This window comes from Cygnus olor, chromosome Z, assembly GCF_009769625.2.
Source record: "Cygnus olor isolate bCygOlo1 chromosome Z, bCygOlo1.pri.v2, whole genome shotgun sequence".
NCBI classification, from domain to species: Eukaryota; Metazoa; Chordata; class Aves; order Anseriformes; family Anatidae; genus Cygnus; species Cygnus olor.
In genome coordinates, this window is record NC_049198.1 from 18,950,737 (window position 1) to 18,975,704 (window position 24,968).

Below are 24,968 nucleotides of genomic sequence, written 5' to 3' on the forward strand. Positions count from 1 at the left end.
CAAGCTTGTAATTTTGTGTTTTGAGAAGAAGTTAACTGCAATGATAGAAATTTGAATCTCTTTTAACTTAAAGAGTATGTCCAATCAGAGTAAGGTTAGGAACAGACTTTTACTCCTCTGTGACTTGCCATTAGAATGCATGAAAGTCATCCACTGTCAGCTTGAATTATGTAATGAATTACGGAGTATTCTTGCATACTACATTAAATGAAGTATACAAGTAGTTTGTTTTAACAAATAAAATTCAGCCCTATGTATGTTTATACTTTTTTAAAAAATGTTGCTTATGTTTGAGACCCATATTTCAGTTTATTACTTGTAATATTACAGTACTCAAATGAAGCACTTCTTGAAGCAGAAAAGTTTAACTACATATTTATTAGGCTGCTGGAGATGGCTCAGTTCAGAAGTGTGCATCCTGAAACTGACATTCTTCAGTAAATCTTGAACATACTAATGCCATCTTCCAGTTATATACACAGTAATACTGGAATATATATTATCCTGTTGCTTTTTTCCAGGGGCAGAAGAATGTAGAAGAAACAGAGAGCCACTTATATGTCCTCTTTGCAGATCTAAATGGAGATCTCATGATTTCTATAGGTAAGTGGTCAGTCTGAATATAACTGTTTCTGGATCTCTGTTTATGTTCTTAAATATGGTAAAGTGTTTACTTTGTTTAATGTTTCATTCATTAATCTGTGCTGCTTGTTGTTAATCTGTAGTCATGAATTGCCTAGCCCTGTGGAGTCATCTGTTCTCCGTGTGGTTCAGCAACAAACTCAACAGCAATCTACAGTTGGATCACAGAGAAGAACCCAAGAGAGCAATTTTAACCTTACTCATTATGGGGTCCAGCAGATTCCTTCTGCTTATAAAGATTTAGCTGAGCCATGGATTCAGGTAATTTTTCTTTTTATATCTGAAGCTTCTTTTACAAAAACATTTTGAACAGATTTGCTGCTCTTAGTGAATATTACGTTTGCACAGCACTAATGCAAAACTACTCGCGTTTCCTTCAGAAGAAGCTATGATCATTGTGTCTTCTGGAAAGCAAGAAACATGCTTGTGTATTCACTTGTTCTGCTATTCTTAATTACTAAAGGATTTTTTGAAAGAGCTTGGAATAAGAGGAGTAGCGTTTTGTTTTATACCTCCAACTTTGTTTCACATTTAAATTTTGCATTGTTGATGCTATCTGTGGATGAAAATGTGGAGAAAAGAGGAAAAAGTGAGTTTCTTAATACTATTGATTCTGAAAAAGGTTACGATGGTGGTTGTGGTGGTATCTAGTGAATCGGCCAGGTATAAGAGAACATTAACACAAAGATCATAGGGATCATTGGTTTGAGTTGGAAGGAACCTTAAAGGTCACTCAGTTCCACCCCCGCCCCTGCCACGGGCAGGGACACCTCCCACCAGACCAAGTTGCTTAAAGCCCCATCCAGCCTGGCCTTGAGCACCTCCAGGGATGGGGCATCCATAGCTTCTCTGGGCAGCCTGGGCCTCATAGTGAAGAATTTCTTCCTAATATCCAATCTAAATCTAAGTTTTTTAGTTTAAAACCATTACCCCTTGTTCTGTTACTACACTCCCTGATAAAAGAGTCTCTCCCCATGTCTCCCGTAGGCCCATTTTACATATTGAATGGCTGCAATAAAGCTCTCCCCAGAGCCATGTCTTCTCTAGGCTAAATGACCCCAGCTCTCTCAGCCTGTCTTTGCAGGAGAGGTGCTCCAACCCTGTGATCATCTTTGTGGCCCTCCTCTGGACCTTCTGTAACAGGTGCATGTCCACCTTAACGCTGGGGGCATCAGAGCTGAATGCCAGGACTCCAGGTGGGGTCCCACAAGAGCAGAACAGGGGGCGAGAATCACCTCCCTCACCCTGCTAGTCACTCTTCTTTTGATGCAGCCCAGGATACAGTTGGCTTTCTGGGCTGGAGGTGGTCTTCGCCAGATCATGTTAAGCTTATCATCCACTGGTACCCCCAAGTCCCTCTGTGCAGGGCTGCTCTCTATCAGGTGTCACCTAGCCTGTATTCGTGTTTGGGATTGTTCCAAGCCAGATGCAGGATCTGGCACTTGTGAACATAAATCACATGTTGTTTGCACAGGGTCTTCTCTCTTTGCTTAAAGTGGACTATTTGAGGTAGAGCTACAATAGGATTCTATTGTATGAGTGTCTAATTCTAGAGCACTTGTAACAATTCAAAAACTTACTCTGAATCCCATCAGTTTTATGATTGGCTGTTATTGGAAATAATTATATTCAATTTGCGCAAAGAAAGAAAGGTTTCCCAGTCATGTTTTCACTTTTTTCCTTTTTTAGTTTCAGACTTAATCTCAGGCCTATTATTAAAGGTCCATGTAATAAGATGTAATATTCCTAATTCTCATCTTGACTGTGCAGGTATCACATAAATACAAAGTTGTCAATTACTGTTACCTACAATGGGTTGCTGGAGCCAGATAAGATAAATACTCTCCAACCTAGAGGTGGGCTCAACTGAGCAAGGATCACACTCTTTAAAGAAGAATGGTGGAACTTGTTTCACCTTTATTTCTGTTGCAACTTTTGCCTAGTATAGCTAGAACTTGGCTTTAGGGTTGTTTATACCAAGGTATATGAAGAGACTGCATAGTGAGTGATTGAAACACAGTGAATGAAACTGGCCACACCATCATCTCCCAACTTGTCCTAGCAGAGTTTCTGGAGAACTGATGACACATCATTTATGAGAGTTCATTTCTATCATAGAATTTTTTTTAAGAAATACTGTATACCCTCTGACACATTCTTGCTATTAGACTTATTTAGATGGTATTTCAACAGAAACATTTTTCTCTTTTCTGATTGCTGCTCTTAAGTTGTAGTGTTATTCAATTTGACTCATGCAAAGTTGCTTCTTCCTTGGCAGGTGTTTGGGATGGAGTTAGTTGGCTGCTTGTTTTCTCGAAACTGGAATATAAGAGAGATGGCACTTAGACGTCTTTCACATGATGTTAGTGGTGCTCTACTACTGGCTAATGGTGAAAGCACTGGAAATTCTGGAAGTAGCAATGGAAACAACACAAGTGCTGGAGCTCTGGGAGCAGCTAGCGGGTCGTCTCAGACCAGTATCTCAGGAGATGTGGTGGTGGAATCCTGCTGCAGTGTGCTGTCCATGGTCTGTGCTGACCCTGTCTACAAAGTGTATGTTGCTGCTTTAGTAAGTAGTTGTTTACTGTTTGTATTCGGGTAATTTCAAAGTTACTTCACTTCTGAAAGGGGAGAGAGAAGGAGTGGGTGTATGAAGTCAGGAATTGTAAATATTGTTAAGCATCACTGATGACTCGACTATTAAGTATCTGAAAGCAGGATGAATAAAATCCACAGAAAGAATGAATTGGCATGACTCTACTGGATAAAAATAAGGAAATGCTTGCTACAGTGCTTAGTATTAACAGTGACTATATCGCTGACTTCTTGCCAGTCTCAAAGGATACATGACTAATTCTAACAGCTAGTACATATTAAGCTATTTATCTTTTCAAAATTTCACTGATATTTTTAATTTATATAAAACTATTTGCAACTTTAATTTAAAAAGCAAACAAAATGTATAACTAATTTCATATATATTGTTTTTTCTCCTTTCTCTTAGAAAACCTTAAGAGCCATGCTGGTATATACCCCTTGTCATACTTTGGCAGAAAGGACTAAACTACAGCGCCTTCTCAAGCCAGTTGTAGAGACAATATTAGTTAAATGTGCAGATGCCAACAGGTATGGTGTCCCATGAACATCATACCCATTGTTACTGAAATGCCTCGAAGCTTAATTTATTGATATTTTATGTGAAACTAGAAGACCATTTACAGGTGATGGTAAACTATATACGGATCATAAGTATAAACATACCATGGTATGTTTTTGTTAAAGGGTAGTTGCTACAGCCAACTTCAGTCTTGAAAGACATAGGTTTTGAACACATCTGATAATATTTTTCCAGTATTTACAGATCTTATATGATGCTTTGCTTTCATAAAGACTTTTTCCCATAAAACGAAAGAAAATGTCAGGTGCAGTCTTCAGCCTTTCAGCATCCTTTTCAACTGGTTGGATTGCTTTAGTGTAATTATCCTGACTCCCCATTAAAACTCTATAGCAAGAACCAATTACCAGGTTTTGTGTTTAATATATTTGCATGTTTCCTACTAAAGTAAAGTCTGTTATAGATCTATTTCCTTAAGTGTTAATATAATACTGTTAGTTCTTACTTCGTAGCATAATGATAGAAGATGGCTATTCTTGAATGAATGTCTTCTGGCAGTTCTGGCTTGAGCAGGCTTTGTCCTCCTGTCCCAAGCCACCCTGTCTGCTCTGCCAGACCAAGCATTTCTTCAGCTGTGTTTTGTACTAGATGCAGAAGACCATCAGCATGATTTGTCTCTTTCGGTTTAGCTCCTAATAAGCAGCATTGCTTCTAAAACCAGCTGGAGATGTTCCCTACCCCCACCAGCAATAGTCTAGCAATAGAGCATCTAAAATAAAAGAAAAAGTGAAATAAAGCTGTTGTTGGATTTCTGAATTTGTCCTGTTTTTACAAGAGACAATTCTAACGCACTGTTGAATGATTTCTTTAATAAGAGATTATTGCCTAAAAGCATCTCTCTAAGAATTTGCGAAATGGGGATGTACTGAGAGATGGGGAAGCTGACTGCTATTTGTTTTATTTATTTGTTAGTGATAGATACTAAGTTTCTGGAAATGTCCTTGTAAAAATCTCACGGCTAGTGGTAGCTTACAAGATAGAGCATTATACAAGGCGATTGGAATAAAATGATGTGAAGTTGATTTCCAAGCAGAGTTCCAAGCTAATGGTTATTAAAATGTTTTAATGTTTTCCCTTGAAATCATCAGCTAAAAGAGATAATTTTGTTTTTAATTTCTTGTAGTCGAACGAGTCAACTTTCAGTCTCAACACTACTGGAGATGTGTAAAGGCCAAGCAGGAGAGCTGGCGGTTGGGAGAGAAATACTTAAGTCTGGTAATAATAGCTCTTCATATGTAAATGAATTATAATTACAAGCAAACATACTGAAGTGTTTTAAATTAAATACAAAATTTATCCAAAATCAGCAACAGCATTGGTCTTTGGAGTTTAGAGATGGGGTTAGTACCCCATAGAGAGACGGGGTTAGAGATGCGCACAGGTGTATTTCTGTGTGACACAGTTCTGATCCCTATGGAATTTAAACAGTGAAGGTATGTATCTAATCCTTATTTTTAACTACTTTTTTTTTTAGGGTCCATTGGTATTGGTGGTGTTGATTATGTCTTAAATTGTATTCTTGGAACCCAAACTGAATCTAGCAACTGGCAAGCGCTACTGGGACGACTTTGTCTTATAGACAGACTTCTGTTGGAATTTCCTGGTGAATTTTATCCTCACATTGTCTGTGGAGATGTTTTACAGGCCGATACTGTAGTAGACAGGTACTTGCTTACACTATTTGACTACTACTCTTTGTAGTTGAGCATATTGTTGGTGATCTGTCAAAAAATGGCAGGTTTAATTCCTGTAGACAAATAGTGTATACTACAGGAAACAGTGAACCAACTTTAGAGCAAATGATTGCCATTTTTAAATTTCTGATCTGTTAAATAATTCTGAAGCATCAGTGCAGCAGTAAGTCTTTTTGCTACTGCAGAACTGATAGCTAAATACTTTGTCTTGAAATGGCTTTCTTAGCGCAAGTTAACTAGAGCATATCATTGTATAAAACACTATCTTTTTTTTTGTCAGGTATAAGAAACTTCTCTCCCTCTTAAATTTCGCCTTGCAGTCAATTGACAATTCCCACTCAATGGTTGGTAAACTGTCGCGGAGAGTATTTTTGAGTGCCGCAAGAATGGTGGCAAGAGTGCCTCATGTTTTTGTAAAGCTTTTAGAAATGTTGAGTGTGACAAGCTCAACTCATTATGCAAGAATGCGTCGACGTTTGATGGCAATAGCAGATGAAATGGAAATTGCAGAAGCTATCCAGCTAGGGATGGAAGAAATGCAGTCCGGGGATTGTCGACATGAAGACTTTTTGCAGCTACCTGTACCAGATAACTCTCCAGAAGCTACAGAAAATAATACACCTAACAATACTGTCCAGTTATCAGGGAAAAGTGGGAAAGGTTTAAGTGACAAAAAAATGAGTGCCAGTCCAGAGGACATTTCTGAGACACTGGCTGGCCTTGCTGTGGGACTTCCTGTTTCATCAGTAACCACTGAGCAACCAAAGCCAGCTGTTCAAACAAAAGGAAAACCCCACAGTCAGTGTTTGAACTCTTCTTCCTCATCCAATCATTCCCAGTCACTATTCCCAACGCTTCTCTCTCCTTCAAACCCATCTGTACCAGCTGGCACTGTAACAGATGTCTCTAAACTCAGACCTCAGGGATTCATTCCCTGCAAAATCCCCTCACCTTCTCCTCAAACACAGCGGAAACTCTCTCTCCAGTTTCAGAGAAACTGTTCTGAAAATAAAGAAGCAGAGAAACTTTCTCCAGTCTTCACCCAAGCCAGGCCATTGCCATCCAGTCACATACACAGGCCAAAGCCATCACGACCCACTCCATGTGATATGAACAAGCAGGGGGAAACGTCAAAAAATGGTATGACGCTTGACCTGAACGATATTTCACAGTGTGACAGCAATAGTAGTAATAGCAGCGCGGTTATTCCAAGTGAAGAGACGGTGTTCACACCGGTAGATGAGAAGTGTCGGTTGGATGTTAATGCAGAGCTCAACTCCAGTATTGAGGACCTACTTGAGGCTTCCATGCCAACAAGTGATGGCACAGTTACGTTCAAGTCCGAAGTTGCAGTTCTTTCTCCTGAGCGGGCGGAAAATGATGATACTTACAAAGATGATGTAAATCATAATCAAAAATGCAAGGAAAAGATGGAAGCTGAAGAAGAGGAAGCTTTAGCTATTGCTATGGCAATGTCAGCGTCTCAAGATGCCCTGCCAATAATTCCCCAACTACAGGTTGAAAATGGTGAAGATATCATAATTATCCAGCAGGATGTAAGTATACACATGGAAATTTAGCATAAATTGAGATTCATAGAATTTAAAGCAGTGTTGGTATGTTTGAAGAGTTACAGAAACACAGACTCAGTATCCTCTCCTAGAAGTTGGAATATAAACATACACCATCGGTATGCACATTGCATGTGCAAATAGAAACCTTCTGTGGTTATTAACAAATTTAGAGAAGGTGTTTGGAAGAGAGACATTCAATGTGCCAACCTTTAAAAAAGCAAATAAGGAAGTGTAAAAGTGAGGAAGCAGAATATGAGAGAGTTTTCAGGAAGGAGTAGAACCGAACTGGGTCTTAGTGCTGATTTACTGTGAAGGCTATCATGTAATACTAAATTAGTTTCTGTAAGAAAAAGAGGAGTAGGAAGAGATTATGCTGTCAGCACGTGTTGAGACAGAAGCTGCGAGATATTTAGAAGCCAGAAAAACAATGATTGCAAGTGAACAGAAGCACAAGAAATAACAATAGAGAGAGAAAGGAGTGTTTTATGAAAGTTCACCAAAATGTTTGAGTGTATTGACTTGATGGAGTAAGAAAGGTGCTGAAAGCTTTTGAGGCTACATGCCTAGGAAAGGTGGCAGAATTGGTAGTGTTGCTGGGAAGAAGAAAGAAATCTTACATTGTTTTTTGCGATCATTTGCATGAGGTAACAACATGTGAAGCACAAATTGCCAGTAGTAAATTAAGTAGAAAACATGATTTTGGTTCTTTAGAGTAGACGATTAAGTAAAAACCTGACTAGAAATTAGTTCAGAAATAGAAAAAAGCCCTGCTCCTATTCGTGTCTTTATATCTTGCCTTTCACCTTTGGTCACTAACATAGAGGAAGCACTCTGTTATTAGATATTGTAGGAATGTGTGGATTATGGAAAATGAGTGTTCTGATCTCATCTGAAACATGTCTAACATGCAATATAAATAAATGTATGGGCAAAGAGAGGCATATAAACATGGAAATTTCATAGCTTTCCAGAACATCTACATTTTAGATGCATGCTAAACAAGTAATTGATTCCGAATTTAACTTTTAGACACCAGAAACCCTGCCTGGACATACCAAAGCAAAACACCATTACAGAGAAGATGCAGAATGGCTTAAAGGTCAGCAAATTGGTCTTGGAGCTTTCTCTTCCTGCTACCAAGCTCAAGATGTAGGAACAGGGACATTAATGGCTGTAAAACAGGTAAATATTTCACTTCCTTCAATGTATTCTGCTTGTTCTTCGATATTTTGGGGGGAATATTTTATATAAAAACCTTCTGCTCTCAGACTGTTCCCTAGTTCTTTTGCTCCCTGTCATATGTACTCACATAACACATAATACAAAATCTTTATATTCATGTTATTAACATAATATTTTCAGTTTCTTTCACTTTTTAATAAAATAAAAAATACTGTACTTTCTAATATACATTTTGAAATATATTTTTATATGGTCCTTTTTTTGTAGTTTTTCAAATGCATTTTTGCTTTTATCAAGTTTACACGTCAGTGACAGTTAGGAATGGAGCACAGATTTCTTGGTTCCAAAGTGATGCCCTATTTTCCTAGTTTAAGCACAGCAAAGTGAAAAGGAAAGGTTCTCTACTCCAGAGATTCTGTTAGTGTTTCCTCCAGAAGATCACTCTTACAAGATCACTCTTACTTTTCTATGACTGTCTTGCATGGAGATGAATTCTCAGCTGAAGGGACTTGAGATTAAAAGAACAATTGAAGTTTTTGGATGGTGAACAGAGATGGAAAGCCATCCATTCTTGTTGCTGTACTGAAAAGGTTTGGGGAGGGGGCACAGTTACAGAACAGATAATTATGTAAAGTTAATATGAATATCATATTTCAAAACAGGTGACGTATGTCAGGAACACATCATCTGAGCAAGAAGAGGTAGTTGAAGCGCTGAGGGAGGAGATACGTATGATGAGTCATCTGAACCATCCTAATATTATTCGCATGTTAGGTGCTACATGTGAGAAGAGCAATTATAACCTCTTTATTGAATGGATGGCAGGTAAACAACTGCATGTGGAAGAAAATGAAAGTATCAGTTGTCTTGGAACTGTAGTTTCCGCAAAAATATATAGCAAAATATTCCCTGTGTTGCTTAAGTTTGCAAACTTCTTTTCGTTGCTGATTTAAAGATTTGTGCTGATTAAAGAATAAAGATTTACTTGCTTACAAAACAGTTCAAGCAGTCATAGCGGTTTTCTTACTGCGATTCTTTTTTGGCTTGAAATTTTCCGTGTCTGATTTGTTATACAGTTAATGCAGTTGAAAGCCCTGAACAGAAATTTTAGTACTTTACTCATATTCTGCATCTAAAGAAGGTGCCAAACTTTGAGACAGACACCTTCAGCTTTATATTTTTCCAGAGTTTTCTATGTAGCTCTGTTTAAATAATTTAATAATGTAAATAAGTTTAAATAATTATTTAAAATAACTTTGCTAGAAATTTTGCAATACCCGTCACTTGTTTCTGTCCCAAGTATTTTCTTAAAAACTGTCAGAAGACACACAAAGGCATTTGAGAATTTAAAGTAACTTTCTAATAATATATAGTAAGTAGGATGCTTCAAGGAAAAAAAAAGGTAGTTCAAAATCTATTAATTTGTAATTTAGTAATATTTTTTTCATTATTTTGTACAGCAGGGACAAGAAAGTGTTTTTCTTTAGGAAGGAGCTTTATTTTATGAATGTTGTTGTGGTCTAGTTATCAAGACTAGATTTGGTGGTTTAGACATTCTATTGCATGTTTCCTATTAAAGAAAGCATTGCACTTTATGGTCTCTGGCAGAAACTACTTGGTAATACCAGGGTGCTAACAAGCAAAGCTAAAGTAGGTGTTTTTACAACCAGTAGTGCAGAAAATCTTTTTTCTTTATTTTTCTGAAAAGTAATATTACTTAAGTAATAAAATGTCAGGAGATGTCTTTACATCACTCGAGCCCAAGATATATTACTGTACTTTGATAAGCACAGTGTAAAATCCAGATCCTTGAAGATCTATATACCAGTACTTGGTACGTTAAAGTATTTGTATTTTTTTTTGTAAGGAAGGTTGATGCTTCTAGGAAGCATAAACATCTATGTCATTATAATATGTACAGTTCCTGGCAGAAAGTAATCAAGTAATCAACTATATTTCTGTTTACCTAGAGAACTGCAATTTTAGGAGGCAATGCTACATTCCATTGTATGAAATATGAGTGTTGATAAATTCTGTTTTTATTTTCTAGGGGGATCAGTTGCTCATTTGTTAAGTAAATACGGAGCTTTCAAAGAATCAGTTATTATTAATTACACAGAACAACTGTTACGTGGCCTTTCTTACCTCCACGAAAATCAGATAATCCACAGAGATGTTAAAGGTAAGAATTATTTAAAAGGTCTCCTAAAACTTAATGTTTGGAAAGCAGCATCTATTGTGGCTTGAGAGCTGGTGTTTCTCTTGGATACCATCTCTAGAGTGGTGTCTGCTGAGTACATCTGATCAACTTAGGAACCTTTGTTCTACAGAAATTAATCAAAACATTCATAGCATGCTTGGGGATGTTTCCTACCTATGCCAGAGATATAGAAAAATTTGTTTTCTGGATTGCTAAATTGAAATATAAAGTCACCATGTAGCTTTAAATGTTAATTAGTTAAATTCATGTAAATATTTACTGTGGAGTGATAATAAAATCTGAACAAGACAAAACAAGGAGGTCAGGTTTCTAATGTATGGCAATATTGTGATTTCTTCTTTTATCCTGATCAAATGTAAACACAGTTGTGCTGTTTGACAAAAACAAAATTTGGACTTCACTGGGAAGTTCAAGCCTTATTAAACTTCTGCCTTTAATATCACTATATCTGTCCACAAACAAGAGAGAGATCCAGATAAGTATCAACCTAATAATGGCAAATACTTGTCTTAATATTTCTCCTTAAAATAGGAAAACTTTCATTTGCTATGTAATTCTTTTTAAAACATCTCAAAGCTACCAAAGGATGAAATAAGTTTAAATTTCATAGGGAGCTGCAGACAATGAAAACCTCCAGGGTTTTTCTTTCATTGTTTGAGCTCCAGGCATTGTTCCAGAATCCTGTGTTTGCCCTACTTAGAAAGTTTGATTCCTTCTCTAAATCTCTCAGACGGCCTAAACCTATGTGCAGCATCATTTGGGCATAACAAAAAAGTGACGTTATTAGACTTGTCCTTGACTTTTTAGATTTCCTTGATAGTGGGGGTGGAATGTGAACATATAGTTTTGAAATGGAGGGAGGAAAATTGTCTGTTCATCCATTTGCCTTTAATAGAAACCCAACTAGCAGTATTTTTATTATGCTGTTGACAGGTGCCAATTTGCTAATTGACAGCACAGGTCATAGATTAAGAATTGCTGATTTTGGAGCTGCAGCCAGGTTGGCATCAAAAGGAACTGGTGCTGGGGAGTTTCAGGGACAGTTGTTGGGAACTATTGCATTTATGGCACCGGAGGTAAGAAAGCAGTTTTGGAAGTTACTTGAAAAATTGTTTGAACTCTGTAAGCTAAATCATACAGCTAAATAACAGAAGACTGCTATAAATGCTTCTAATGTATTTTAAATTTAGTTGCTCTAAAGAATAGGAGTGATACCAACATAGGAATAATGACATTTCTCTCTTGTTGTCAAAGTTGATATATGTAGTTTTTTTGCAAGATATATCATGAGTATTGTTACAAAAGCCCAAGTGACCATTTGGTCAAAAGAGTGCAATATTATTTGATTCGTCCCTTAATCAGGCACTTCACTAGCTCTCCTCTATGGCTTTCTAGTGGCATTTACATCACTGATCACTCTGTTAACTAGAAATGTTGATCAGAATGCACTTGATTATTTTTTTTGACAGAATTTAACTTAGAGTTAAACTTTGAAGTGGATAATCTGAGCTTTGTTTTGTCTATCTGTTCAGGTTCTGAGAGGTCAGCAGTATGGTAGGAGCTGCGATGTGTGGAGTGTTGGATGTGTTGTTATAGAAATGGCTTGTGCTAAACCTCCCTGGAATGCAGAGAAACACTCCAATCACCTTGCTCTAATATTTAAGGTGAGGTATTTGTTGCTACAAATATGCTACAAAAGACGCCAACCAGTTTCATATATATAGCAGTGTGAATTTTAGAAAAGCATACAGGTTGTAGGAGTTGTTGCAATGGCCCTTCTTAATATGCAGAAAAAGCTCTGTTCTGAGATACATAATGTATCAGGCCAAAAAAGAAATTAGGAATAGAGATGATCAAATCATCTTTCTCTAGTCAAGGATTTGAACTCTTACTTACAGATCTGTAAAGTATGGGAGCAAAAGAAAAGTGTTTCTACCGTAAAACATTTGTGTATTCATATTTCATAGTGGGGAATATCCTTTGGTAAAACCTGATGTTCCACGACCAGATTTCACCAAAAGATTATCTATCATTATGTCATGCTGTATATAAATATTGTCCCTCCCTTTTCTAGGTCATCAATTTCAGCATTCGTGCTTCTTACTAAAATTAATTAGATACATTTAATTCTAAAAATCTAGATGAACTGTAGGCATGAATGAAGAAAATACTGTCACGGGTAAAGAAAGTGATAATCGTCTTAACTAGCATGACTGAAGAAAGTGTTTCCACACTTTCCACACTAAATAAAATTAGCACAGTAGTATTCAAATAAGAAATGTAATTGTCTTAATGATTTGATGTCTGTGTGAATCTGGTGGTGTCACCCTAGTGTTCTCAATCCTCTTGTCTAGCGAAGGTGAAAATGAATTTGGGGAGTAATCTTCTTCCATCTGAAAAAAGATTGTCTTGTGGGGTGGTAGCAGAAACACAGTAAAGACAAAGCAAGAGAGCAAACCTAGATTTAACTGAGCAATGTTGCATAACGGTATGTCAAGTTGTGTCCATGCTTTCTTCCATCATGGCAGTTAACACCAATGGCAAGTAGTAGACTAAAGAATACCCACAAGTTTGACGTAAAACCTCTTTCTTATGGCATGTCCTGCAGCTGGTCACTGAAGAATTAATCCTCAAACTGCAGTGGGAAATGTGCTAAGTGGATAAAAGTATGCGGTATAACTTGACAGCTGAAAATGATCAGCTTGTTGAAGGTTTTTGGGGTAGAAGAGGGGGCTTAAGAGTCACTGACTTCTAAAAATTTTTTCTCTTTGTTCAGATTGCTAGTGCAACTACTGCTCCATCAATCCCTTCACATCTATCTCCTGGTTTGAGGGATGTGACTCTTCGATGTTTAGAACTTCAACCTCAGGACAGACCCCCATCGAGAGAGCTGCTGAAACACCCAGTCTTCCGTACTACATGGTAGTTAATTATGTGTAAGGCTGATATACTGAAGAAGATGCTACTGAATATGTAATAACTGTCTTTCAGTGCAGTTAAGCACAGCAGCTTGTGTTATTCTGATGGCCTTAATGACAGATACATCAAGGACTTAAGGCCAGTGGAGGACCCTACTTAAGTATGTGATTGACAAATCGAGATCTTTACCTAAGCTTAGTATTCAACATTTCACAATATGTGCAGAGATTTGTAAACTGTGCCTTTTCAAACATCTGGCTCTGTGTCAACACAAAAGCATTTTGCTTTAAGTCTGCATGATTATTTAGCAGATAAGTCATTTTTACTTTATTTGGAGCACTTTTTCAGCAACATTAGCGGCTGAGGGGCTCAGGATCTATTTTAATATAGCAATCACTGTTCCATCTTACATCACATACATGTAAGCAGAGGATTCTGCAATTACAGTCAGTTTTCAGCACTGGTTAAAAGGAAGTTATGTATCTGTCCCTTTTGATTATACAAAGTTCTCTGTGTAAGAAATCCAAATGTTGATGGATACTTTAAAAAAAAAAAGAAAAAATTGCCTTCCTTAAAGTAAGAGCAGGCAGTTGAGGTTCACTGTGCATTTACTGCTGGCTGTGTAATTTCTTTTGAAATTAAAGTTTTGTGCTTTCATTGTATTTTTAACTTTCAGGGAAAGGTGATCTTTTAAAATAGTCTTTAGAAAAAGATGCAAACTGTGTCACTGAATATCTTGCTGACACAAGTTTTAAAAACAGATTTGCTGGAAATATGGAATGAAATAAAATGCCACCTTCAACAAGTCAGTGTTTCAGGCTCTCATAGTATAGTTTACTATAAAAAAAAAAATGTTCTGCGTAAAACAATTCAGAGTCTGAATCACGCAAAAAGTTGTTGAGCCTTCTTTTCATATAGCTTTTTGTACAATCTGTTCTGGCAAATTAAGTAGAGAAACTTCAAGTCAAAGGCCTCAAACCCAGTTCACATTGAAGTTTATGGGAGACTTTGTCCTGTGCTTCTGTGGGAGCAGGTGTCAACTATGAGTAAATCTCATTCTTTCTGTAGCAAAACTGAGGTCGCATACGTTACTGATGATAAGTTTTACCTGCTGTTTTCCTTCTGCCATACATCATCTATTTACTGTAGCTGTTAGTGATAAGTTAATTTCTAAGTGTTTAAAAAAATTTACCATAAGAAAGGTATTTATTTTAACAAGAAACAAACTTGGACTTGAAAAGCAAGATAAAATGTGAAGTAAAGCTTCACCTATATATAGTGCAAAACTTTTGTTTTTAGCAGGTGTGTTTTTAAAACATGTTTTTAAAATGATTCTAAAGGCAGGTTTTTAGATTCTGATGCATGTAATTCTGAAGGAAAATGGCAGCTTTTCTTTTGCTTTTTTTAATGGGGATATTTTTAAATCATATACTGATTGTGTTTAATCCATTTGATAAAAATACTGTTTGTGTTTTAACTCTTCAGAAGCCAGTTGAATTGTGGGACTGAAATAGAATTGGTTATTTTCAAAGACTCAGGACAAACTAAATAAGCTATAGTACGTTTAAAAATGTACAATACAAATTGGAAGTAAAACATCTTAAAGATAAGTTTACAGTAATGATAGTGCTCATACTAATAAAAAAAAGCAGTGTCATTAGTTGTGAATGTGTTTCTTTTGGAAATTTTACATTCCTTTGTCTTGGCAGATTGGTGGACTTTGAAGAGTTAAAAAGATAATACCGAAATGTGAAGTTTGGTAGCTCTAACTGTTTTGTACTTGACTTTTTTTTGACCACTTTAGAATTTCTCATTCTAATAAGATTGTTTCCATGTCTTTCTTATGTGCAAGCTTTAAAGGATGCACTCTTGCCAATTCATGTACTGGAAGATCAGTTGTCAGATTAATACTGTTTCTGGCAGAAATGTAAACTGTATAAACTGATGAACCTCAGCTAATCAGTATTACTTTGTAGATCACCATGCCTACCACATTTCAAACTCAAACTGCCTCTAGATGTCCAAATGCATTTTGTTTGAGTTTGTTTGCGTTTCCCTCAGCTTGCTGGTAACTGTGGTGTTTTTAAAATGCAGATGTGATGTAATATTCTTATTCTTTGGATCAAAGCTGGACTGAAAATTGTATTGTGTAATTATTTTTTGTGTTCTTAATGTTATTTGGTACTTAAGTTGTAAATAACGTCTACTGCTGTTTATTCCAGTTTCTACTACCTCAGGTGTCCTATAGAGTTTCTTCTACCAAAGTTCACTTTCACAATGAAATTATATTTGCTATGTGACTGATTCCTAAGATTTCCAGGGCTTAAGGGCTAACTTCTATTAGCACCTTACTGTGCAAGCAAATTTTACAGAAATCTCTGGGTTAAGAAATTTGGCTTCATTATATCCTTTGTTATTTTAAATATATCAAGATATTTTAATTAAAAGTTTTTACCCCATTGAACCAATTTTATATAGTATAATTTGTACCTATTTTGGTGTTTTTGTCTTTATAGTAAATAAAAGTTTTTGAACAAATATTGTCCTTTGCTTATTATCAATACGTTCAGTTTACCAATGTGTTCCAGTGCCTCACAACCCTTATCATGATGAATTCCTTATATCTAATCTAAACCCTCCCCATTTTTAGTTTGAGTTACTATATACCTTGGAAGTTAATCCACTCTTTTATGATTTTCAGTGAAGTGGTTCTGCTGCTTCTGATTTAAGTAGCAAACAAACTCTTTTTTTTCCCTCCAAACAGCCTGAATATGTATTGTAAAGCTAGGGCATGTGTTTCTGGTGATTGCCTCTCTTTTTTTTTTTTTTTTTTTGGGGGGGGGATGAAGGGGGAATATTTTTATTTAAAAAATGATTGATTTTAAAGTGTTGTTTTGTCACTACTAAATTCCACATGTTAAAGAATCAACCTCTTTATTTCCTTCATTACTTACATGGCTCTCTGAAAATAGAGGTTAATGCATAAGTTTAACAACAAAACTTGGCAGCAGCAATCAGCAGTTAAATTATGATTTTTAAAAGATGGAAAACACACTGTAATGTCAAGAAGGCAAATACATGACAGAACTTAGATAAATTGAGTATAAATGTTCCTGTTTAAGAACAAGGGATGGCAAAGAGCACCTATCACCAGCATTGGGGAGTAAAAGTCAAGACACCTGTTTTAGGAAATACCTTTTCAAATGAAGACACATTCAGTTCTTCCACAGGCAAATAGTAAGTTATCCTCATTTTGATTCCCTTTGGTGGGAACAATACTAAATTTCTATTTCTAACTAAAGTTCTACGTGATGGTCATAGGTTGAGGTTTGACAGTGTTTCAGCTTTGCAAGATCTCACTGAAAGTTAACAATCGCTTTCAGAGCACATGGGAATGTCAGGAGGATTGTGTGTCTATCAAAGTGGCTGTTCTGTCCTTCCTGTGCCTACCTTGCAGGACATCCCCTTGAATTCTTTTATATCCATCCCCTGATTAATTTTTCTCATGGCTTAGTGTTCCTTGCTGAGCTGAGTCATGAATGTGACAGTCGTCTTTTTAAGAGCAGCAATATACTGTGGCAAACCTGTATGTTATTTTCCAATTACGGCACACTGCTGTTTGAATTCAGAATTTCAGTTGTCAATGTTTCTTCAGTGTCATTACCCAGAAAGTCCAGAAGAGGGCAGGAAAGCACTTTGATGGAGCCAAAGACTAAGGCTTACCCTGACACACTGTGCTGTTGTCATTTCCCTAGGTTATTTCAGTTTGCATCATTCAGTTCCTGCACTTTGAAGAAATTTACAATAGAATTAAAGCAAATACGGAACAAATCGAGAGGCGATTTATATGCATTTGCAAGGCTCTGAGGTGGGAAGGGAATTCTGTTCATATCAGCACTGGTGGGCCTGGCTCACAGAATCCCAAACTGTTGTCAAGAGCTCAGGTGCGCAGTTAGGAGTACAATAAGCCTTGACAATTTGTTTTCTTTGCTCGACCAAAAGCAATTCCCAAATGCTATTTCTTTACGGTTATTTTTACAACCGGTTTCCTAAGAAAGCAAGATCTGTGCTGTCATGTTCCATCTTGTCTTCCCAGTAACTTTTTACTTCAGCAGAAGACGTTGAGTAAAATGGGAGGTCAAGATCAGCATCCAGAGACAAAGCTTTATGAAAGGAGGTACCGAAGGAGAGAGGGGAGCCTCAGCCAGCGCTCCAGTGGGACAGGTAGCTGCTGCATGAGAGAATACAAGGGAAGTGAGCTGCTGGGAGCACCCCCGGTTACAGGGGAGTAACTTTATAGTGCTTTTGAGGGACATCCTTTGTGTTTTGTGAGGCACCAAAGAGCTTAGGGACCGCACTTGTGCAGACCACAAGAGTGACCGAGCAGCTCACAGAGCTGTGCTTTCCACACACACGGCTTGGCTTTCACACCACTGTGTGTTTGCATTCTCCTATTTCACCCCCAAGCCGTGAGCAAGGAGAAGCCGTTATCTGTCGGTCTTCCCAAGCCTCCGGAAGCACCAGCCACGGACATTTGGCCTTCAAAGCGACGGGCAGCGTGAGCACGGCTGCATTTAACGCTGCCTGGGCGGGTGCAGACACCGCCCCCTCACACACACACCCCACAGCCATGCTGCCGCCACCTCCCCCGTCCACCTCCCTCTTCCGCCCCCCGGCCCCGTACCCACCAATAGCATCTCCGTATGCAAATAGCGGCGCGCTGCCCGGGCGCGGATTGGCTGCGACGCACGGCGGCGGCCATGTCGCGGTGCTGCGCGGCGCCATGCTGCGCGGGCTGCGGCGGCGCTGGGCTGCCTACCGGTACCGCTTCGTGCCCTGGCTGGCCCTCAACCTCCGCCGCCAGCGGAGGTGAGGCGGCGGCGGGGGGGGAAGGGGGTTAACGCGCCGGCGTCGTGTTCAAATGCTCCTCTTCCTTTCCAGGACCCTCCGGTACGTCCCTGAGAGCTCCCAGGACAAAATTATCCCCGACGAAGACGTCTTAGAAACGCTGCTGAAAGTGTTCGCGGCGTTGTTCGCGAACGACCTCGGCAGGCAGACGCCTGTCCTGGCCGTGCGCCCGGAAATCAGGCGTAAATACGAGGAGCCGGCATCCGCGGAGCCGAGGCGGTCAGAGGAGGGTGCCCGGAGCCAGCGGGCCCTCGGTCCCCAGGAGGTCCTTTTCCAGGCGCTGGGCTTCGGCCTCGCCCGCGGCAGGAGCTCCCTGCCCGCCGCCGGCACCGGGGTCTTCGTCAGCAGGGGCGGCGCGCGGCGAGGGGCGGTGGTGGCCATGTACCCCGGTAACGGCGCGCCGCCTCCCCACCGGGCTCGGGCAGGACGACAGAGTGCTGCGCTGAGGGTTTTGTTTGCGTCGTGTCGTATCGTCACCTCACAGGCTGTGGTGAACGAGAGTGTTTCTGTGTATAAACCAACCCGAGTTATTGCGCAAATGAGCAAAGCGGTATTGGGGGGGAGGAGGGGATTTTACCCCAAAATCAAACAGCCTCTTAGTCTGAAGGCCTGATTTTTCATCTGCTAGAGAAGTTGTTCCAGATTCTGTAAACACAGATGTGTGGGAGCAACTTGAAGCAAGTGAACAGCACAGTGTAGTTCTTTGGGGTTTCTGTTTTGGACGCATGTCTGAAGAAATGGGGATTTGAGCTGTCCACACAGATGAGGGGATCCACACACTTTCTTCTTCAAAGCACAAAAATATATATTGGAGAATGAAACTAAACCCTTTATTTAGTGGAACTCTTCTCCATAAAGCATGTTTGGAAAGATGCTTCCTCTTTCTCATTTCTTGGAACTGTATTTCGGTACGTTTTTTAAAAGATTCATAATTGTATAGGTATGGTCAAGCTAGGGCAGCTCTGTTGAAGAGCTGGGATTTGTTTCTGTTTCATCCGTCAACAGAAGCATCCCCTGCACGTGATCTCTGCAGCTTCTGCCAGTGGTACCAGAGTGGGTCCAGTCCAAGAACTGGGCCATGCAGGTTATTTTGCCATGCCAAAGTAGGGCTGTCTGGCTATTGCCATTGACCTGTAAACTGAGTAAATGTCCCATGAAAATCATGAGGAACAAGCCTGCAACCTTGCAGCTCACTTTGGATTTCAGGTATGTGTTAAACACGTAGACTCACTGAGGGTCTTGTGTAGCAGCTCATCCAGCAAAATGAGGATGAGCTGTTGAAATGCCTTTTTCATAGGTGACAGGGAAACCAGAGGGCTGCTGGCTGGGGAAGGGACCAGTGGCGAGACCAGGTCATTCAGTGCTCTCCTGGCTGTTGTTTGGCAGTGAATTCAGCCCGCCAGAGGGGTTCCTTGCCTATTAGCCCACAAGATGTCACTGGAGGTTTTCTGCAGGGGGTTGCTGAAGATGTAGTGGCTGTGAGGGATGCACAACTGCAATGTCAGGAAAAATGACAAGCCAGTCAGCTCTCACTTGTCTATGTTTGAAGTGTAGGGCATAGATCTGGGAAATGTTGTGCTAAAATGATTTGTCCTTGGCGTGGCAGCATGGAATTTTCCCCTCTCTTGTATCAAGCAAAACCTCTGATCAGGGTGATGGAGGGGGGGATTTCATGTTTTTTGCTTGTATGTGTGCTTTTCAGACTTCTGGCACAGTAGTAACAAAGCAGCTGGGTATCTTCACGGGTGCTTTCCTGAGTAGACATCACCTTTTCCTCTAAAAATTCAATCGTCACTTTTTCCTTTCTGATCACTTTTTCTCTCTCAGACCAGTTGGTCGTGATGTTTCCATGTTTCATCTACCTCTCACATGGGTTCTTCTTTTTAACAATTTCCTTCCATGGCTTCTCTTTGGAATATCTCAGCTGACGTAGATTTTTTGTATCCCACAAAGATGCATCTAAAAGCTTGCAGACATTTACAAGAGTCAAGGTCGTGAGCTGAGAGAAGAGATCTTGCTTACTCCTTCTGTCACTTCAGGTTCTGTGTAGAGGAGGCTGGATGATGTTGTAAGCCTATTCTCAAAGTTAACGTATTTTCTTCTGAAATAATCGTATCTATCTTGCAACAGGTACAGTATACAGAAAGCACGAGCCCATCTTTTTCCAGTCCCTTGGCAATCCTTTTATTTTTAGGTGCATAGATGGTGTCCTTATTGATGGGAATGATAAAGGACTATCAAAAGCAGTGTACAGGTAAGCAACCGTAAGAAATAGCGGAATGATACTCAGCTGGTATTTCAGAAGCTAGTACTAATATTGTCAGGTCTCTCTTGTCTTACCCTAATTTTATTTTTGTTTGAAATATCATCCACTTCTGTGTATGTCATGCTGTAAAACAGCACAAGGGTAAGAGCTGCTGGACATGATCTACTATGTACTTGTGTCTCTGTAACACCAGTGAGAAGCATTTTGATGAAAGTTGTGTACAGGGACTGTTTCTTGTAAAGAAAATAGTTTTAGTAGGAACAGGACATAGCATATTTTTTAACGTGCTTCAGAACTCTTTAATCAAATCTGCTTTGTGAACGGGGAAGAAAAAAAACCTCCATATGGACCTGCTAATAGCAGAAGGGCGAATCTGTCAGCTCTGTCTCTAGTCTGCAGATGGGCAGCACTTAAGAAGGGAGCTGCAGCCCTTAGCAGTAAGCACAGAGCTGACATGAAGTGGACTGTTCTAACTTACCTTAAAATACAAGTTGTAGGAACTTTTGTGGAGCAGTTTCTGTGTTTGAAAATAAGATGACTAACAAGCAAAAAGGATCTAAAATAAGGGCCAACTAATACCAGGTTTGAATTCTGGAAATGAGTTTGATGATGATGCTGTAATGAGCCTTCACATCTTTAGAGGTGAACAAGGCTCTTCTGTGATCGTAAAGTTTGATGCAGATTTCTGGAATTGTACATGGCGTTTTCATGCTGGTTCTCTTGGAGTGTCAGAGACAACCACTTCCTGATAGGAGTTTTAAATGTACTTTTTAAACAGTCGTCAAGGTATTGTTCCTTCCAAATGTTGTCCTGGCTATTTCTCCAGATGGAAGTACGTACCACTTGGTAAGTGAAGGAGCAGTGATATATGTTAACACTGTGGGTCATTTCAGGTCTTGCAGCAGGAGGGATCAGCTCGGCCCGTTCCAGATGAGTGATGTGAGCTGGCTCACGGCTGCTCCACAAAACCCACTGGCAGTGGGACAGTATGTTAACAACTGCTCGTATGGTAAGTTGCCAGGTAAATTTTCAAAGGTTGAGTTTGTCTGTGTGGATATAATTTATTTTGCAAGTGACAAGGAGAATCAAATATTGATGGGGGATGAAGGGCAAAACTGTTTAAAGCTAGATAAACAAGGAGCAAGGAGTTTCGGAGGCTCTTTGTGAAAACCGAGTGTTAACATCTCTCATCACAGCAACTCTCAGAACATCCTTAAGCTTTTCTCACCAGCTCCCCCAGATGTCTCCTTGCTGGTATGTGGTACAGAAGGCACACGTCCCAGAGTGCAAGTATTTGGGAATAGATACCTGGCAAAGGAGTTGTGGATTGAGGCAGTACAGACTGAGATTCCCAGTACAGTTCCAGCAGACTTCTTGAGAAAACCACGTGCGAAGTGGCATGTACCAAAAGATTCTGTCACTCTTCATTATGGACTATAATACTTCTTTAAACTTAAGAAATAAAAGTGCACAAAATGCAGGAAGTTGTTAGTATGACAACTGTGGGACATGATGAGAACAATTTATTTCTTTTGCCTCACAGTGTGTGTTGGTCTTATGGTTTGGGGGAAAAAGTGGGACTTACGCAGATGGTTGTGAGATACAGAAAGTTTAATGGCTACCACAGGTAGCCTGTAAGTGGCTTTCATAGCCTGCATTACACCGATACTATCCTGCTTCCAGGTAGCATCTGGAAAGGTAGAGTAATGAAACACGTATTGACGGGCATGTGGACAAAACTCTGTCCCATCAAACCGCTCATTCCAGGTCCAGAACCCATGTAAAGAAAATTCCGGTGTTTCTGCTGGACAGATGGTGATTTTCTCCCTGTCTGTTTTTGTGACATATCTTGCTAACGTGGAAATTGACACCAATTGACAACATTTACTTGTTAACTGTACAAGTAAATGTTGTCCTAGATATTAGCAATGCTGTAAGCTGTCTCTGGTGCACTGCAAGTTGTGCCCCTTCATATCCATGCTGATAATCAGGTCATCTTTTTTAATGTAATAAGGATAAATTAACCTCCAACAGCTGGTTACGTTGTTTATAGCTGCTTGTGTAAATTCACAATAGGACTTCAGGGGAGTGTGGTAGCTCTCAGCAGAGGCATGGTTTTCAGGCTTGATGAAGCATCTGCTACTTTTGCAGCAGTACTTTTTTTACACATCTCTAACCCCTACCTGAGAATTTCTCAGCATCATAGGATTTTTTTTCTTATTTGTAGAAAAAGCAGCCAACGTGTGTTATCAGGAATTTGATGTGCCAAGATGCTTTCCAGTAGAGCTGAAACAGTACCTGCCAAACATCGTCTACAGCCATGACATACAGAGGTTAGCAGTGACTCAAAGAGCTCAAAGATTTGTGTGACACAAAGCCTGCTGTATTTGTGAAAAGGGCAAACATGGTCGAGGAGAATATTATTCCATATGAAGATGAGTTACATAGAAGTGTGTACCTGTAAGGATAATTTATCTCTTTGAATAGGTCCATTATAAATGGCTTACAGGATGGTGTCTTTTTGTTCCTTTCCCGCATATTTGGACATGAGATAAGCATGCCTCTGATGACATGGAGCATAAAGGCATATGATGTTCGGTTAAACAATTAAAGCATGCTTGTTATGAACTGGATTTCCACCTCTTTTAGAACTTAAAACATTTGGAAGGCTTCTTTAGGTTTCTCACTGGAGGTGTGTGGAAACTGACAGTATTTATATGGAGCTGACTGGAAATGTGAAGAAGTAAGTTGTATGTCCTGAAGTACGTCCTGAATATAATACACCAAAGAATTTGAGTTTCTGGTCCAGTTGCTACCCCAGGAAACAAATAATTCTCTTAATCTAGAGGATGCATAAGGATTTTAGAGAAAACCATCTAGACTTTGAATCTATTTCTGGAGCTATTCTAAAACTGAATCTTGATTGGAGAGAGTTACGGTACATGTTGGAAAAGTGGCTTTTCTGATTGACCTTAGGCTTTATAGAGGCAAAGTTAAAGATGCACTTTTAAACTTCAGATAACTAAAGAAATGCTAGTTAAAGAAGAGGTAAGACTGAACTTTAAGAAAACCTGGATGCTGTGCTTGAAGTGTGAAAGCACAGTGAGTAAAGATGGAACTGTTTCAGAAAGGGCTGTAGCTTCTTATCCTGTCTTTATTAGTGTCTTTTCCTCTGTCGTGATTAGTCCATTTAATTTCTGAGTCACTGTGTGCATGGAACCACTATTTGCATACCACATGGGCTGCACTTTTTTTGGTAATGATACCAGTTCTGAATCTGTTTACTCTCGCTATTTCAGTGTTCTTTTCACAGGCTTCCTGACATCTTAGTTGTTTGCTTACACGTTTTGCTTTTCATTTTTTACAGCCCCCTGAGGTGTGTAGTGCTTGTCGCTCTCAGAGACATCAAGCAAGGAGAAGAACTTTTTTCTAATTACTACACTGTCATCAATTGAATTAATAGATTCAGGACTGAAGAAGTCTGTACCATTACAATACTTCTTGTGTGTACGTCAAGCTTCATGAGCATTTTTACACAATGAAGAGCTGTAACTTCAGCCTTTAGAAATAAAGTTGTGGGCTTATATTTCCCTGAGATTACGCCACATGTGGTGCAGTGGTTAAGGTTTAACTGTTTACATCACAGGGTTTTCAGCTACCTCCTATCGTGGGTATTATTGCTTAGTGCTTTTCAGCTGTCCATACAGCTCATAAAATAAAAATTTAAGTTCTTCTATTTAATCTTTTTAATCTTTTAATAATTTAATCTTCTAGTTTACACAGTTTTCTGTAACTGGGACTCAGTATTTTGCCACTTCATTGCTCGTGCTTATGATGGACACAGTTTGTAAAAAGTATTCCTCTCATGAAGTGTTTCTCAGGCAATGCTCAGTAGTTTGTGGTGATTACTGGTTCTTATCCTGGTTTTCTTGGAGTCAGTTCCACTCCCGTTGGTATCTCTTTCCTTACAGAAAGAATTTCAGTGTAGGCAGTTGAGCACATCTTTTATGAAGCCTTTTGGAAGCAGCAGGGTCAGCATGTACTTAGGATGTGCCTGCAGGGTGCGCTGTCACAAAAAGTACAACTTCAGCTGCTCACTTTTAAAGCAGGAGGCAAACTAGTCTGATACATCAAGGTACCGTCCAACTCCAGTGTCTGTGGTACTGTGGGTTTTGTGGCATGTGGCAGGAGCTTTCATAGGGCCTGTTCTCAAACAGAGAACTTTGAGTTGTGGAGTAGCTTTAGGAAGCGATGCCAACTGAGTGTGCTGTGTATTTTTTTGATGAGTTACTGGCATACGTAGAACCAGTCATTCCCACGTTAATTCTTGGTGCTGTCTGCAAACTGCTTTCACAAAGTAAACAGGAGACAGCTTGTCAGTCTTTGG

At 39.3% G+C, this 24,968-nt stretch overlaps 2 protein-coding genes across 9 annotated transcripts in view; both read left to right on the forward strand.

Moving 5' to 3' along the window:
* MAP3K1 (mitogen-activated protein kinase kinase kinase 1) overlaps positions 1–15,940 on the forward strand; it is a 60,515-nt gene extending 44,575 nt beyond the window's left edge. For all 7 annotated transcript variants that reach the window (XM_040540464.1, XM_040540465.1, XM_040540459.1 and 4 more), the window contains exons 8-20: positions 522–603; positions 726–903; positions 2,921–3,211; positions 3,647–3,768; positions 4,941–5,032; positions 5,292–5,481; positions 5,792–7,067; positions 8,115–8,267; positions 8,930–9,092; positions 10,318–10,449; positions 11,422–11,564; positions 12,021–12,152; positions 13,265–15,940. In XM_040540464.1, the coding sequence (XP_040396398.1) occupies positions 522–603; positions 726–903; positions 2,921–3,211; positions 3,647–3,768; positions 4,941–5,032; positions 5,292–5,481; positions 5,792–7,067; positions 8,115–8,267; positions 8,930–9,092; positions 10,318–10,449; positions 11,422–11,564; positions 12,021–12,152; positions 13,265–13,414 (3,104 nt within the window). In that variant the 3' untranslated portion in view covers positions 13,415–15,940. The remainder of the gene's footprint in view (positions 1–521; positions 604–725; positions 904–2,920; positions 3,212–3,646; positions 3,769–4,940; positions 5,033–5,291; positions 5,482–5,791; positions 7,068–8,114; positions 8,268–8,929; positions 9,093–10,317; positions 10,450–11,421; positions 11,565–12,020; positions 12,153–13,264) is intronic.
* A 2,082-nt stretch (positions 15,941–18,022) lies between these two features.
* Positions 18,023–24,313, forward strand: SETD9 (SET domain containing 9). 2 transcript variants are annotated; one of them, XM_040539863.1, is made up of 6 exons: positions 18,023–18,276; positions 18,349–18,704; positions 20,446–20,569; positions 21,475–21,590; positions 22,809–22,914; positions 23,949–24,313. In XM_040539863.1, exons 1-6 carry the CDS (start codon positions 18,038–18,040, stop codon positions 24,034–24,036), a joined length of 1,029 nt encoding a protein of 342 aa, XP_040395797.1. In that variant the 5' UTR covers positions 18,023–18,037; the 3' UTR covers positions 24,037–24,313. The 2 variants fall into 2 exon arrangements, with proteins under 2 accessions (XP_040395797.1, XP_040395798.1); XM_040539864.1 differs by lacking the exon at positions 22,809–22,914.
* The last annotated feature ends 655 nt before the right edge of the window (positions 24,314–24,968 follow it).